Consider the following 14,106-nt stretch of genomic DNA (forward strand, 5'->3'; position numbering starts at 1 on the left):
GGACCATTTGGTGACCCTGGGTAGCCATGGAAGAGGAGTGGGCACCCCTGCCAGGCTTGAAGTCCGGCTGGTCCAGGACCCCGGAGGAGGCCCTGAGGTCTGGAGCAGCGTGGCCTTCAACAGGGACGCGGCCAGCCTGGGTGCTCATCTGCTGGAGCTACTGCCAGGACGTGTGGGCGGTGGAGGGTCTCACAGGCTTGGAGGCTGGGCTCCGGGTGCTCAGCTGGTCCCTCTGCAGTCCATGGCCTTGGCCTGCAGATAGCCGTCTCCTTCCTGCTTTGTCACATGGTCCCCTCCATACACATCTGTGTCCTGATCCCCTCTTCTTAGGAGGACTCCATGGGCCTGGATCGGGACCCACACTGGTGACCTCATTTGTGTAAAGACTCCACCTCCAAATACAGTCAGAGTCGAGGCCTTGGGACAGAGACCCAGCTCAACCCACAACACCCGGGGGGCCCGGAAACACACCTCCAGCACATCCTCTCCTCTGACCTCCTGCTGGGCTCCCCAGAGACCCCAAGGACACAGAAGGGCACAGAGGCCAGTGGCACTGACCCCAGGTCAGTCCGAAGCACAGCCCGCACAGGAGGCGTGGAGGGAGCCTGAGCTGAGGTGGAGGTGCCAGTCGCCTGCAGCCCCACCCGGCCACTCCAGGGCGACGCTGGCTTGACATGAGGACAACTGTGTACCAGGCACCTCAGGAGAGCAGCAGGAGCACCAGGCAGCCCAGGGGACAGACCCCGTTGCGGCGCTAGGGGCCACTCACCCTCAGCACTGCGGCTGCACCAGGACTGTGGCCAGCACGAGGCTGGGGGGTGGTCAGCAGTAGCACCTGTTCACCAGCCCAGGAGGCCCAGGCCCATGGCTGCCCCGCTGCTGCCCTCCCAGGGCCAGCACTCTCCCTCTGCTCGAACTCTGACTTTCCAGGGCAGCGAATGTCCAGCTCGCTGAGGCCACGGCAGAGGGCAGACCTGGTCCTGTTCCCTGCCTCACTTCCTCTGCAGCCAGCTGTGGCCCCGTGGGCCCTCCAGGCAAGCGGGAGCCAAGCGCCACCTCTGGATGGCCCCCGGCACGAGTGCAGGTCAGGGCCAGCAAGCAGCTACTGCTGGACTCTGCTGTCAGAGCAGGCCAGCCTGTCTTCCTGCTCTGAACGTGGCCTGCCAAGGCAGGGCCAGCGCTGCAGTGCCTGGCAGGGCCTGGGCTCCATCGGACATGCCAGGAGCCTCCTGAGGACCCGGGTGGCCCCAGCGAAGGCACGCAGAAGATGGCCTCCTGCATCTCGGCACCGGGGGACAGAAGCGGGCCCGGCCGAGGAGCAGGGGGCTGGTGGGCTGCAGCACAGGAAGGGCAGGGTTGGCAGAAGCCCCGAGGGGTAGGCGGACCCTGGTGGCAGCCTGGAGAGAGGCCCCCCGTCGCAGGAGGTAGGCGATGGCAGACACCAGCGGGCACTGGCCCAGGTCGAGCCTGAGCCCAGCACCGTCTGCTGCCTTCCCAGGGCTACGGGTGTGGGGCAAGACGCTGGCCTCTCCCTGGCCTCTGGTGCTGTTCCCAGGCATCTGCTGGCCTCAGCCCAGCCTTGGCCACGTGGACGCCACCCTGACTTGCTGCACCACACCTCACGTCCTGCCCCCCCCTCACGGGGGTTTCACACCAAGGACAGACCCAGCCCACAGCCTGGTGCCTTCCCCAGCGCCCCGCCCCCTGCCCGGCCCCGACTCGGGCCCACCTCGCCACTAGGTAAGCCTCCGTGTCCTGCCTGGCTGGAGTCAGGGGCTGGCTCCAGGAACTCTGGACCAGCAGCAGCCCACCAACCATGACACCTGGACAGGGGCCCTTCTCCCCTGCTCCCTCAGAGGGGTCACGGCCAGGGAAAACCCAGGCAGGCTGCCACCTTAAAGCCGAAAGGCACCAGCAGTGTGTCGGTGGCCTGTCTGCTTGAGGGTCTAGCATCTCCCAGCTGGCTCAGGGCCCTGTCCCTGACCTGAGACCAGGACTTACTTTCCACGTCCTGCCCTGGAACAGCCCAGGGTGCCTGGAGCTGACCACATACCTGCCTGTGTCGGACCCTGCCGTGGGCGTGGGTGAGGCTCTGGCCCTGACCCCCGCCTGAGGTGCTGGGCCATGAGTCCACTCCTGGGGGCTGCAGGCTCCCACCTCCACTGAGGAGCCTGCTGGCCGCTGGCCAGGCCACCCCGTCTGCAGCCCCTGGCCCAGGGTGTGGTCTGGGAGGGGCTCCAGGGAGGCGGGTGCTTAGAAACGTCTTTATTGTCAGCGAGGCAATGAGAGAGGCTGGGTGTCCCCGAGGGCTTCAGGAGGGAGCTGCAGGCCGCCTGGAAGGCCGGATCCGGTCACTGATCCAGTCCACATAGTTGGCCACGCGGGTGTAGACGCCTGGCTTGCCTCGTCCGCAGCCGTCGCCCCAGCTGATGATGCCGTACAGGTAGGCCACCCCGTTCTTCTCACAGGCCAGGGGTCCGCCCGAGTCACCCTGGGGCAGAGACACGGCTCAGGGCTCCCCATCCCTCCACCCCAAAACACCTCCAAGGAGAGTGGATCCTGGGCCCCGAGGTGTCTTCTGCCAGTGACAGAACTGCCCAGGCAGGTTGTCGACAGCCGGGGACAGATAGCAAGGGCATGCTGAAGACGAGGCCGCACAGGAAGGCCTCCTCATCCTCTGGCCACCAGGGGCCAGTTGCGCCAGGCCAGGTGAGTGGCCTCACCACAGCCTCCCTGAGCCTCTGGCCGCCCCTCACCTCCACCACAACACTGTCCACTGGCTGCCCTCCTGCCCAGAAGCATACCCACGTGGACTGAGGGTCGCCCTGCATCCTGACAGAGGCCGGTGCAGGTCTCAGGTCAGGGCGAACGCCCCCTCCACCAGGAAGCCCTCCGATTCCCTGACAGCTCTGGGGTCCAGTGTCAAGACCACCCCCCATCTGAGCAGGGCAAACTCGGAAGAGTGATCTGGCCTTGCTTGGGGCGGTTTCCCCACCCATAAAATGGCGTGCACAGCAGTCCTTCCAAGACACTCTGTTGGCAGTGAGGGGTCAGACCCTGTCTGTTGGGATCTGCGGGCTGGCCAACGAGCCCGCCTGAGAGATATCTGGGCAAAGGGGCTCGGCCTTTAGCGCCTGACATGGTGGACAGCCCTAGCCACGGGTTGATACCTGGGCTGTATCGGAGGGGCCTCTCTGAGGTCTCTTTGCCTTGGTTTCCCCATGTTTGAGGAAGGGACTCCGTGAGGATACCTGCCCTCCCTACAGGGGCCAGGCAGCCATCCTGGGGTGCCGGCCACCAACAGGGCGGGTATAAGTTCTGTTCTGGGGTCCCCGGCTGGCCCTGTGGGTCAGGGTCCCCTCCAGCTCTGAGCTCCAGGGGTGAGCGGATCCACTGACCCCACCTGTCCAGCCCACTGGGGCAGCTCAGCTCACCTGGCAAGCGTCCAACTTGCAGTCAAAGTAGCCTGCACAGAGCATGTTGGGGCTGATGTCTGCACCATGGGCCTCGGGGCTGCGGCACTTGTGGTCAGGGACCAGGGGGACCAGAGCCTCCCGCAGGGAGCTGGAGTAGCTGCCCATGTCTGCAGGACACAGCGCAGTCAGCAGGGCCCAGCCTGCTGTGGCCGGCCCTGGGGCTGTCCCCACTCACTCTCATCCACGTGGCCCCAGCCTGCAATCTGGCACTTGTGTCCAGGCGGGAAGGAGACGCCAGGCTCGGGCAGGCAGATGGGCTGGACGAACTGGGAGCGGACGGCACAGCGCTCCCCCTTCTTCTTCAGCCGGATCAGGACTGGGCAGGGGAGAGGTCAGAGGTCAGCCTTGGGAGGGGTCCAGGATAGACCAAGTCTCAGGCCAGGTTCCCTCCAGCCAAAGGAGGCCACACCAGGCCCTCTGGCTGCCCTGCCCCAGACCCGCCTCCTCCCGCCCCCAGGGTCTGCCCGGGCCCTGGCCCCTGCCCTGGCCCTGCTCTGGCTTGGGGTGCACAGGAAGGCCCCGCCCACCGAGTGCCGGGCTCACCGAGGTCATGGTCCCTGGGGCTGAACGCTGAGTACAGGGAGTAGGGGACATACTTCTCGACGCCGAGCGTCTGGGTCACGTCTGTCGTGCGGTTGAAGAGGTGCTGTCCTAGCACCACGGAGATGCTCTCCCTGGGGGGGCTGCGGGGCCGGGTCTGGTGGCAGCACGGACCTGGCCTCTCCTCAGGCCACTCAGTCAGCACCCCACCAGGGACAGGGCCCCACCGGCCACAGCTACTTAGCAAGGGAGCGGCCTATGAGGTGTCCGGTGTGGGCCCCGTCCATTGAAAAGCAGGAAGAAGGGACAGGAGTGGTGGGGTCTCAGCAGCCCCAGGCCCTAGGCCCAGGAGCCAAAGCGCTGTGCCACCTCCAACCACCCCACTAACACCCCAGGGCGCCCAGGCGACTGTGCTGAGACGGGGTCGGGAGGGTGCAGACCTGTCCTCCCGAGGGCCTCTCCCATCGGGGTCTGGCCTGGCCCGAGACAGGCCCTCACTCCTGTAAGCCACAGAGCCCAGGCCCGGGTCAGTCTCTCTGCCCCATCTGGACCTCGGCGTCCCTCTGCAGGGCAGGACTGAGCCAGGGTCTTCCCCTGGGCCCCATTGGCAGAAGATGAGACAGAGGAGGAGAACCGGTGGCTCTCAGGCCCGTCTGCTCCCACCACCCCTCCAGGCTGGGCAGTGTGATCCAGCTTTGCTTCCCAGGCCGTTTGGTCTCAGACCAGGGCTGAGCGTCCCTGGGCAGAAAGCCAAGTCTCCCGGTTGGCAGGAGACTCACGGGCTGCAGGGTGTCTTCCAGTGCCCCTGGTTCCACACCCAGCTGGGTGGCTGAAGACCTTGGCAAGAGGGATGTGTGCCCGTCCTCTCCCTCCTCCCCACCCTGCCGTCTGGAGCTGGGCTCCGGGAGGGCGGTCCACCTGGAGGCCAGGACGTCCCAACCACTGCCTCTGCAGGAGCCCCTCCACTGTCCCAGGGCCCCCCAAATAGAGCCAGGGTTTCTGGAGCCTCAGTGCCTAGCACAGGGCCAAGTGCTCAGTCCCAACGAGGTGAAAGGACACGTGAGACAGTCCACAGAGCCCCAGGATGGGCCATGTGGGATGGCAGCCGGCATGTGCCTGAGGTGGGGCCAGTGGATGGATGGAGGCCAGCGTGGGCGCAGGTGCAGTGCTGGATGGAGTGGGCGTGGGCTGGGGTCCACTGGACCCTGTGGGGTGGGCCCGGGGCCAGGGCCACTCACCTGCTGGAGAAGCAGTGGGCAGCAGACACCACCCAGCAGGTGTGGATGAGGCTTCCAGCGCAGAAGCTGCTCCCTATGTAGATGGCGGCCAGCCACGGGTGGGAGCCAGGCAGGGAGGAGGAGCCGCCCACGATCCGAGGCCGCAGGAACGTCCTCTTCTTGTGCCTCTTGCCACAGGTTGGGCGGCCGGCCGGGGCGGGCTCTGGCAGGGTCACCAGGACCTCAGGGGGCGGGAGCTGGACTCTGACCAAGGATTCTAGGGGCAGAGGTCACCAGGTCACACCACAGGGTTCCACAGGCAGGGAGGGCCTCCTCAGCCCAGCCCTGCTCTGGGCATCTGGCTCACCTCTGAGCCTCAGGGTCGCCCTGCAGGACAGGAAGAGTACCCAGCCACAGGAAGAGAGTACCCAGCCACAGGAAGAGTACCCAGCCACAGGAAGAGAGTACCCAGCCACAGGAAGAGAATACCCAGCCACAGGAAGAGAGTACCCAGCCACAGGAAGAGTACCCAGCCACAGGAAGAGAGTACCCAGCCACAGGAAGAGAGTACCCAGCCACAGGAAGAGAATACCCAGCCACAGGAAGAGAGTACCCAGTCACAGGAAGAGTACCCAGCCACAGGAAGAGAGTACCCAGCCACAGGAAGAGAATACCCAGCCACAGGAAGAGAGTACCCAGCCACAGGAAGAGTACCCAGCCACAGGAAGAGAATACCCAGCCACAGGAAGAGAGTACCCAGCCACAGGAAGAGTACCCAGCCACAGGAAGAGTACCCAGTCACAGGAAGAGTACCCAGCCACAGGAAGAGAGTACCCAGCCACAGGAAGAGTACCCAGCCACAGGAAGAGAGTACCCAGCCACAGGAAGAGAGTACCCAGCCACAGGAAGAGAGTACCCAGCCACAGGAAGAGTACCCAGCCACAGGAAGAGAATACCCAGCCACAGGAAGAGAGTACCCAGCCACAGGAAGAGTACCCAGCCACAGGAAGAGTACCCAGTCACAGGAAGAGTACCCAGCCACAGGAAGAGAGTACCCAGCCACAGGAAGAGAGTACCCAGTCACAGGAAGAGTACCCAGCCACAGGAAGAGAGTACCCAGCCACAGGAAGAGTACCCAGCCACAGGAAGAGAGTACCCAGCCACAGGAAGAGAGTACCCAGCCACAGGAAGAGTACCCAGCCACAGGAAGAGAGTACCCAGCCACAGGAAGAGAGTACCCAGCCACAGGCCCACGACAGCCGAGCCGCCCGCTCGCTTGGGTGTGCCTGCCTTCCCCTGCGGCCCGTGACCCAGCCCACCCCAGGAGTCAGAGACCCCGGCATGAGCGCCTGGGCCACCTGGGGAGCTGCCCCCGGATCTGCTCCCAGGGTCCAGCCCCAGCCCGCTGAGCTCTGCGCCCTCCACGAGCCCACACCGCAGGACGCCAGGCGGCAGTACTCCCAGGAGAGCACACTGTCCTTCACCACGTAGCACCAGGGCCTCTCATCCTTATCCGGGTTCCTGGAGGGGACAGGAAGGTCACACTGCCACTCAGAGAGGGCTGGGAGAGGGGGAGCCCTCGGGAACACAGGGCAGGGGCTCCTCACTCAGAGCCTTGGTGCTTCCTCAGCAGATCCTAGTCAGAGCACCTCAGCCCAGCCTCCTGAGGGCAGCCTCCTGGGCAGAGGCTTCTCTGCCCAGGACTGGCCCCAGCTGGGTCCTGAGAGCCACCCACCCACTCAGAGCGAGGTGCCTGGGGTAGCCTCCAGTGCTGACCGGCAATAGGCGTGGGGGCCCAGGCCCAGCAGGGCGGCGGCGCCCACTGAGTCCACGTGCAGCTCCTGGTAGAGCAGGTCGGAGTTCCAGGCCAGGCAGCCCAGGCCCGAGGCAGCAGTGCTGGCCACGCCCCGGTACTCGGTGCCGTTCCCCAGGAAGCAGCGCTCTGCAGGCACTGAGCACAGGACGGGCGTGAGTCCACTGCTGTGGGGCCACCTCGACGCTGTCCCAGGCTTGCTCAGGAGGCAGGAAGGCCAAACACACTTACCCACATTGCAGAGCCTCCCGGCATAGCCTGGTGGGCAGGCACAGACGCTAGTCCCGGTGCCCACGATCAGGTGGCAGGTGCCCCCGTTCAGGCATGGGCTGCTCGGGCAAGCTGCAGAAGGGCCCAGAAGCTAGGCCCAGCCTCCAGCACCTGCAGGGGCCAGGGCCCAGTCCTTCCTGTGCCCTTGCTGCTGGGTGGCCTCGGGCAAGTCCCTTCTGCTTGGGTGGGGGCTCAGGGGCACGGCTGCCCCTCACCGTGGTGCCCAGGCCTCCCGGAGCTGGCCATGGTGTACCTGTGTGGCGGGTGTCTTCGCACCGGGCCTGGCCGCCCACGCAGTCACATTGCTCCACACGGCCCTGGTGCACACGGGCCCAGCGGTCGCCCACCTCCAGGTACTCGTAGCGGGTCTCGTCGAAGCACTTCTCTGGGGGTCACGCAGTGAGCCCCCGCTCCCCGCACCACAGCCCCATGCAGGAGCCCTGCCTGCCTCCCACCCGCCCGGGCTGGCCCAGCCCACAGCCCCAGAGCCGCTCACCTATGCTGCAGTTCCTGCCAGTGAAGGCCAGGGGGCAAGTGCAATGATAGGACACAGGGTCCTGGGTGCGGGAGCACGTGCCCCCGTGGAGGCAGGGGCCAGAGGCGCAGGGGTCAAGGGCAGCTAGGGTGAAGCAGGAGAGGCAAGAGTCCGCGGGGTCCCTCCATGACTCCCCTGCTTGCCAAGGACCTCCACTGCCCTCCACCTCCCAGTTGCTCCCTCCGGGTTCCTGAGACCCTCCCCTTTCTCCCCAGCCCTCTACCTGGCACCTGGGCAAATGGTCCCACGGCTCTGCACTCAGCAGCCAAGAAGCTGCCAGGCAATGCAGTCCCCCCTGTGTCCCCAGAGCTCCGGGAGGACAAGGCTGCTGCCACCATGCCCCCAGGCCCACAGGCTCACTCCCTGGGCCACCTGGGCCACCTGGCTTGTCTGTGGCCAGAGGGCCGGCTCTCACCACTAGGGGGCGCCCCAGCCCCAGAGAGGGTGAGGCCCTGCTGGAAGGGGCACCCTTGCTGAACCCAGGGTTGATGGCTCCTTTCCCAAAGCCATCTCCAGGGCCAAAGCCCAGCTGCTCCTCCGCTCCAGGCAGGACCTGGCCCAGGTCAGCAGCCTCCCTTGGCCCTACCCCACTCAGCACTTGGACCCCGGCACCCCCAGCTCACACACCTCACCGCAGCCCCACCTAGACACACCCCGCACCCACCTGGGTCCTCCAGAGGCAGGGCAACCTCCACACAGTAGCCCCAGGCCCTGTCCCGGTCATAGTTGTGAGTAGTAGCACACCTGGGAAGCAATGCTGGGAGTGACAAGGGCCAGCCCCAGGCCCCAGGCCCCCTCCCGGCCTCCCACGCAGCTCCAGTCACTCATTCCACCTGCCCTGCAGGCTGGGCAGGGCCCACAGCCAGGGACCCACCACTTCCTGCGGGCGCTTCCCTCCAGGGTGCAGGAGTGCAGCATTCGGCCTCCGTAGCGGAAGGGGAACCTGCAGGGCTGCCCGGCCTCCGTGAGCACTGCAGGGGCAGCAGGGTCAGGCCCCGTTTCCACCCTCCCACCGAGTCACCCACCCCACGCCCATAGGCCCCCTGCATGTCCTCCAGGTGCAGTGCAAAGCTTCCTCCCAACCCACCTTGGCCCCCAGAGCTGCTGCTAGAGGGAGCAACCCTGGCTGGGGAGGGCAGCTCTGCACCTTGGGGTCCCGCCTCCTCCACCTCTGCATCCGGAGCACTCGGTGCTGGGGTCTTGGGAGTCGCAGAGGTCACAGGGATCATGGGGACCCTGGGGCTGGCTGTGGCATTAGGTCCTGGGGGTTCCGTACCATTCTAGGAGGAACCAAATACGCAGGCAGAGTGTAGGTGGGGAAGTCCCAGTCCTGAGCCTGCTCCTGTACTGGGAAGCACCTTGGAGCAGGGTCTGAGGACACTGGACGCCCTGAAGCCTCTGCTGGGCCTGCCTCCTCCCCATCCTGAGCTCAAGCCACAGTCCGGTCCAGGCATACCACCACTGGTCAGTTCTAGGGAGGATGGAGGCAGCCGCAGTCCCTCAGAGGCCCCTCCTCCTCACCACAAACACTGGGACCCACCAAGGCCTAGAGGGGCCAGACCCACAGGGCCCAGGCCAGTCGACACAGCTCCAGGAACAACTCCCAAGGTCCAAGATCAGCGCCCAGGCCAGCCCGTGCTCCACCCCCACCCCCCAGGGCTGATTCTCACCCCCAGGCCACACCCTGGGCCCCTACCCCATTCCTCCTGCCCTGGGAACCGTCTCTCTGGCCTTATCCCAGAAGCCTCGAGTGGACTCAGGGAGCCCTTTGAAACACTGCCTGGGGGCAGCGGTGCTCACCCCACTGGCCTGGGGCTGGGTCCCCCGAGGCACCAGCAGCAGCAGCAGCAGGAAGGTACACAGCCCAGGTGAGGGGCGGGGGCTGGGGACCCAGGCCCAGCGCCCCATGGCTCCTCCTGAGTTGGCGTGAGGGGCTGCAGGAGGCAGAGGCAAAGCCGCCAGGACAGGTGGGGTCAAGGTCATGTGGGAATGATTAACCCTGGCTGCCTCCCATGTGCTGGGCCCTGCAGAGGGAGCCCATGTCCCCACCCCCACCCTGCTGCCAAGTCCCCTGCCTTTGCCTGGGGGCCAGCTGCCCCCACCAGACTCAGCCTGAACTGGTCCTGGACCCCACACTGTCCTTAGGCCTTGGCTTAAGGTCTCTTCCAAGAAGTCATCCCCACAGAGGCAGGTGACCATGAGAGTCCCTGGCCAGCACGGGGCCAGACCTGCATGGAGCTGGCCTCTCCTGTTGGTGAACTCGTCATGAGAGCTGACGCTCACACTGCGCTTTGAGGCCCAGGGCTGTGGCCAGCCCCACACCGCCTGAGGGGCCTGAACACTGTCCCCACACCACAGAAGGCAGAGCACTACCAACAATGACCCCAGAACAGGCCTTTCCTGCCCTCTCCTGGACAGGCTGGGCACTTCCTCCTGGAAGTTGCTCGGCCCCTAGGCTGCCTGCATGACCTGAGCTGGCAGGCTGTCCCTGGGTGTCTCTGGGCCAGGCAAGAGACTGGACAAGCTGGAACCTCTTCTGCAATTCCTGAGCAGCCGGCAGGGCACCTCCAGCTCCCCGAGGGTCAGTGCAGGGCTCCCCCAGGCCACCTGATCCAGGGCACTGCTCCTCTGATTCGACTGCCACCCCTCAGCCAGCCCTCCCGCCTCTCGGGGCCCCTGCCACGTGGGGGTCTCGGTTGTGTGACCAGACTCATCGCGGCCTCGGGCCTCCCACTTGCCCAGCGCCCAGGCTCAGCTGCTTCCCCGCAGCCCCCCAGACCACCCCCAAATGCCACTAAGGGCAGGGAAACTGGGTCAGTGTACCAGGAAGGGAACAAATGTGGTCAGCTGAGCGCAGCCTCCAGAAGAGCCCTGGCTCCACCAGTGGTCACCCTAAAGAGGAGATGGAGGGACAGACACGGAGACCCTGGACCCACAGCGAGGGGCGGTGCAAGGCGCACGGGGTGGGGGCTTGGTGTGGCAGGGCCACTCCTCACTACCCACAGGGTGACCAGGGCCCGGAGATGACATTTCTCTGCACATCAGAGGGCTGAGGGCTTTCCACTCCTCTGGTGCCGGGAGCTCCCTCTCCTCTCCGCCCGCCTCACCGCCCGGCTGCCCCCTTGAGCCCTCTGCCGACCTCCCAGACGTCTCCCACGTATGTTCCTGGAGGCCACGGGAACAAGGCTCCCAGGCCCGGCACCCATGTCCCCAGCACCCAGCACAAAGCCGACACGTGGCAAGTCCTCACGATGCTTTATTGGGCAGAGTGGGGCAGAGGGCTCAGAGCGCTGGTGTGGGCATCTGAGGCCAGCCCCTGTGACAAGGGTGTCCCTGCCCTCTCCCAGGGCAGCTCCGAGGGTGTGGCTGCCAAGGGGCACATGCTCCGGCTGGGCCAGGTGGTGGCCACGCGTGGGAGGCCAGGCCAGGGGCAGCTTCAGACACAGGTGGCTCGGTGTGTGCTAGCCTGGGGCTTGACCGGCTCACCCGGAACAGGGCTCAGGCCAGGGCGTCCTGACACTGGGGCCCCTGAGGTCGGAGGCCCACCAGCCCTCACCCTCCGGGGACCCAGCATGCCACCGCCTAGCCTGGGCGCCACACCAGTGAGGAGGTCCACGTCGATGGTCCTGTTGACTGGGAGGTCTCGGCTGCCGCAGGCCCTGCCTCCTGTCACGGGGAGGAGAGAGGCTGTCACCTGCTGACCTGCCCCACTTCCAGGACCCACTGATGGCCCTGCACAAAGATCCACCCCAGGGGCAGGGGACCTCCAACCATGGGCCTCCGGGCCAGGGGCAGGATTAACTGTCCAGGGTGCCAGGTGCCGCCTGCCAGCACTCTGTACACCAGCCTGACACAAACAGGCCTGAGGCAGGCGGCGCTGTGCAGCACCAGCCGGGCCCGAGGCTGTGCACCATGAGGCTGGTCTGCAAGGAGGGCCCAGGGTGCCGCTGGACCTCGGGCAGTCCTCGGCCACAGGTCCTTCCAACACCCGCATCCCACTCTCGTCTCTGCCAGGCCACGCTGGGCCCTGCCCACACGGCTGAGTGGCCAGGGGATTGTTTCTGCTTGGGACACCTTCCCGAGCTCTGCCTCATTCTCCCAGGGTCCTCGATGCCAGGACTAAGTGGGGAGGTGGGAACAGCCAGTGTGGGCTAGGGTGGCAGGGGAAAAGGCGGCACAACACAGAGGGTGGCGGTGCCCTGGGTCCAGCCAGCCTCCAGCAGCGCGAGGGAGGCGTGTCCGTGAGAAGCCCCGCCCTGACGCGTCTTGCCCGCCCCACTCACACCCCGGCGGCCTGCCCTCCCTTGAGGCAGCTAAGGAAGAGGGCCGGGCCACCTATCGAGGTCCCTGTCACCTTCCCTTGGCTGTCCACCCCCTCCTGGGGCCAGTGTGGTGCCCCAATTCCTCCTGGGGACCTGTCCTTAGGCCTGGGTTGAAGGAGGCTTCACAGCTCAGCTCGAAGCTCTGCAGGCAGCTTACAGGCCAGGGTGGACAGGGACCTTGGCCAGCCCGGTGCCTGGGCTGCCTGCACTCACAGACTCCTCCAGGTCCAGAGTGCCCTCGGCCATTTCCAATGTCTCCAGTCACCTGCCCTCTGCCCGCAGTGTCCCCGTCCCCACGTCATCAGTCCTCCCTGCTGAGATCCTCTTCCAAATTGCTCAGCAAAATCAGCCCCAGCCTGGCCCCTTCCCCCACCCCCGCAGGCTCTGGCTGCCCAATATTGACTTAGAAGCTTCTGGACCCTGAGGTGGGCGGGCCCCATCTCCCTGCCAACCACCTTGCCCTGGGGCTACCCTTTGGCATCTGGCTGGTCCCTCAAAGATAGAGATGTGATCGTTCCAGGATGGGTCTCCAGGCCCAGCAGGTGGACACAGGGCTCATGGGTGAGACTCAGTTTGAGATTGGCATCAGCTCCCTGCACTGAGCACCCCTAGACTGAGAGCAGTGTGGTGCCACATGGGGCAGGGCGCAGGAAGTCCCAACGACCCCCTCATCATCTGAAGGGGGAGCCCCAGCCCTCAGCACGGGAGCCCCCAGGTCCAGGACCCGAGCTGCCCCATTGCACCGTGCCCACCTCACCCTCGCCCCAAGTTTTCTGAAGGCCTCACAGAGCAAGTCCTGGCCTGTGGGCAGAGGGTGTGTCCCTCTGAGGGTGCCCAGCCCTCCTCTCAGACAAGTCGAGGCAGCAGAAGAGGCTCGTCCTGGCCTCTATACATGCCAGCACTGGGACTCCCCCACGGGAGGCAGAGCAGAGACCGGAAGCTTCTCCCAGCCAGTCCTGCCAACACTCCGTTAGGGCCAGCTGGGCTCCAGCCTTGCCCCACCTGTCCCCTGCCTGTCACCGGGACCCCATGGATCTAAATGCCAGGTTACAGGATCAGGAGATGGTCATGGGCATTTGCCTAAAGCACTGCTGGGCTCTGAAAGGGCCTGCAGCCCCACAGAGCAGGAGGCCAGCTCTCCCGTGTGTACCCTGGGAGGACGGGCCCACCAGCCCCGGGCAGTCCTGTGTGCTAGGATGGGAGGACAAGGACAGGCAGCTTCTACAGGGACCGAGGAAGTGTGCACAAGGGCAGTGCCCACCTGAGCCATGCAGCCGTCGCCTGTCACCAGCCTGCGCCAGGGCCTGCCCAGCCTTGGGCTCCTCAGAGGACCCTGGGGCTCGAGGGGCCGCCAGCAGTTGGCCTTGCCTCCGGGGGCCCCTCAGAACCTTTGCCCACACTCCCTCGGCCCAGAGCAAGGCCATGCCAGACCCTCGCCTCCAGCCCTGCAGCCCACCTCCACCTCTCCCTGCCCTGGGCTGGGTCCGCCTGTCGTCCACACAGCCCTCCCCGGGGGTCCCTGGGGAGGTGCTCAGCCCTGGCCCGGGAGCCTGGAAGCCCCATGGGGCAGCCCCCACGCTGTGTCGGCCCGCACCCCTCTGCTCTCCCCGGCACGTGCTGCCCGCGGCTGCCTGGTTGGCCCTGGGTTGCTCCCACCCCCTGTTCTGGGCCCAACGCTGGGGCAGGCCCCTCCTCACAGGGAAAGCAGGCAGCAGGCCAGGCAGGCTTGGGGTGCAGGCTCAGCCTCCACTAGCAGACTCTCCCAGGGTCCAGCTGCACTGCCCATCCGCTGCCCCAGGAGACACTGCCCTCAGCTCCGCCCCCATGCTCCAAATCATCTGTGCAGCCTGGTCCTGCCACCTTCTCTGTCGAGTGCCCCGTGTGCCCCATCAGCCCGAGGGGACAGGAGGCCTGGGCATGGCTGAAGACACTC

At 66.0% G+C, this 14,106-nt stretch overlaps 4 protein-coding genes across 12 annotated transcripts in view; all 4 read right to left on the minus strand.

The window, feature by feature from the left end:
- Dok7 (docking protein 7) overlaps positions 1–2,277 on the minus strand; it is a 36,409-nt gene extending 34,132 nt beyond the window's left edge. Inside the window, exon 1 of the mRNA XM_047566370.1 lies at positions 2,054–2,277. Coding sequence (XP_047422326.1) covers positions 2,054–2,126 — 73 coding nt within the window. The 5' untranslated portion in view covers positions 2,127–2,277. The remainder of the gene's footprint in view (positions 1–2,053) is intronic.
- Positions 2,184–9,814, minus strand: Hgfac (HGF activator). Of its 4 annotated transcripts, none has more exons than XM_047566363.1 (14): positions 9,652–9,810; positions 8,939–9,131; positions 8,726–8,822; positions 8,516–8,595; positions 7,813–7,935; positions 7,570–7,701; positions 7,278–7,388; positions 7,010–7,184; positions 6,669–6,754; positions 5,255–5,510; positions 4,020–4,159; positions 3,652–3,792; positions 3,435–3,583; positions 2,184–2,491 (listed from the first exon to the last, which is right to left on the minus strand). In XM_047566363.1, the coding sequence occupies exons 1-14, from the start codon at positions 9,757–9,759 to the stop codon at positions 2,312–2,314; spliced, it is 1,971 nt and encodes a 656-aa protein (XP_047422319.1). In that variant the 5' UTR covers positions 9,760–9,810; the 3' UTR covers positions 2,184–2,311. The 4 variants fall into 4 exon arrangements, with proteins under 4 accessions (XP_047422319.1, XP_047422320.1, XP_047422322.1 ...); XM_047566364.1 differs by having other exon boundaries at positions 2,186–2,491; positions 8,999–9,131; XM_047566366.1 differs by having other exon boundaries at positions 2,186–2,491; positions 9,548–9,653.
- LOC124994451 (uncharacterized) lies at positions 5,517–6,662 on the minus strand. The gene is made up of 2 exons (XM_047566371.1): positions 6,451–6,662; positions 5,517–6,410 (listed from the first exon to the last, which is right to left on the minus strand). The coding sequence occupies exons 1-2, from the start codon at positions 6,574–6,576 to the stop codon at positions 5,610–5,612; spliced, it is 927 nt and encodes a 308-aa protein (XP_047422327.1). The 5' UTR covers positions 6,577–6,662; the 3' UTR covers positions 5,517–5,609.
- A 1,285-nt stretch (positions 9,815–11,099) lies between the features above and the next one.
- The window catches only part of Rgs12 (regulator of G protein signaling 12), a 97,475-nt gene continuing 94,468 nt past the window's right edge, over positions 11,100–14,106 (minus strand). For all 6 annotated transcript variants that reach the window (XM_047566327.1, XM_047566323.1, XM_047566324.1 and 3 more), the window contains one exon: positions 11,100–11,517. In XM_047566327.1, coding sequence (XP_047422283.1) covers positions 11,288–11,517 — 230 coding nt within the window. In that variant the 3' untranslated portion in view covers positions 11,100–11,287. The remainder of the gene's footprint in view (positions 11,518–14,106) is intronic.

The sequence above is a fragment of the Sciurus carolinensis genome, chromosome 10, assembly GCF_902686445.1.
Source record: "Sciurus carolinensis chromosome 10, mSciCar1.2, whole genome shotgun sequence".
NCBI classification, from domain to species: domain Eukaryota; kingdom Metazoa; phylum Chordata; class Mammalia; order Rodentia; family Sciuridae; genus Sciurus; species Sciurus carolinensis.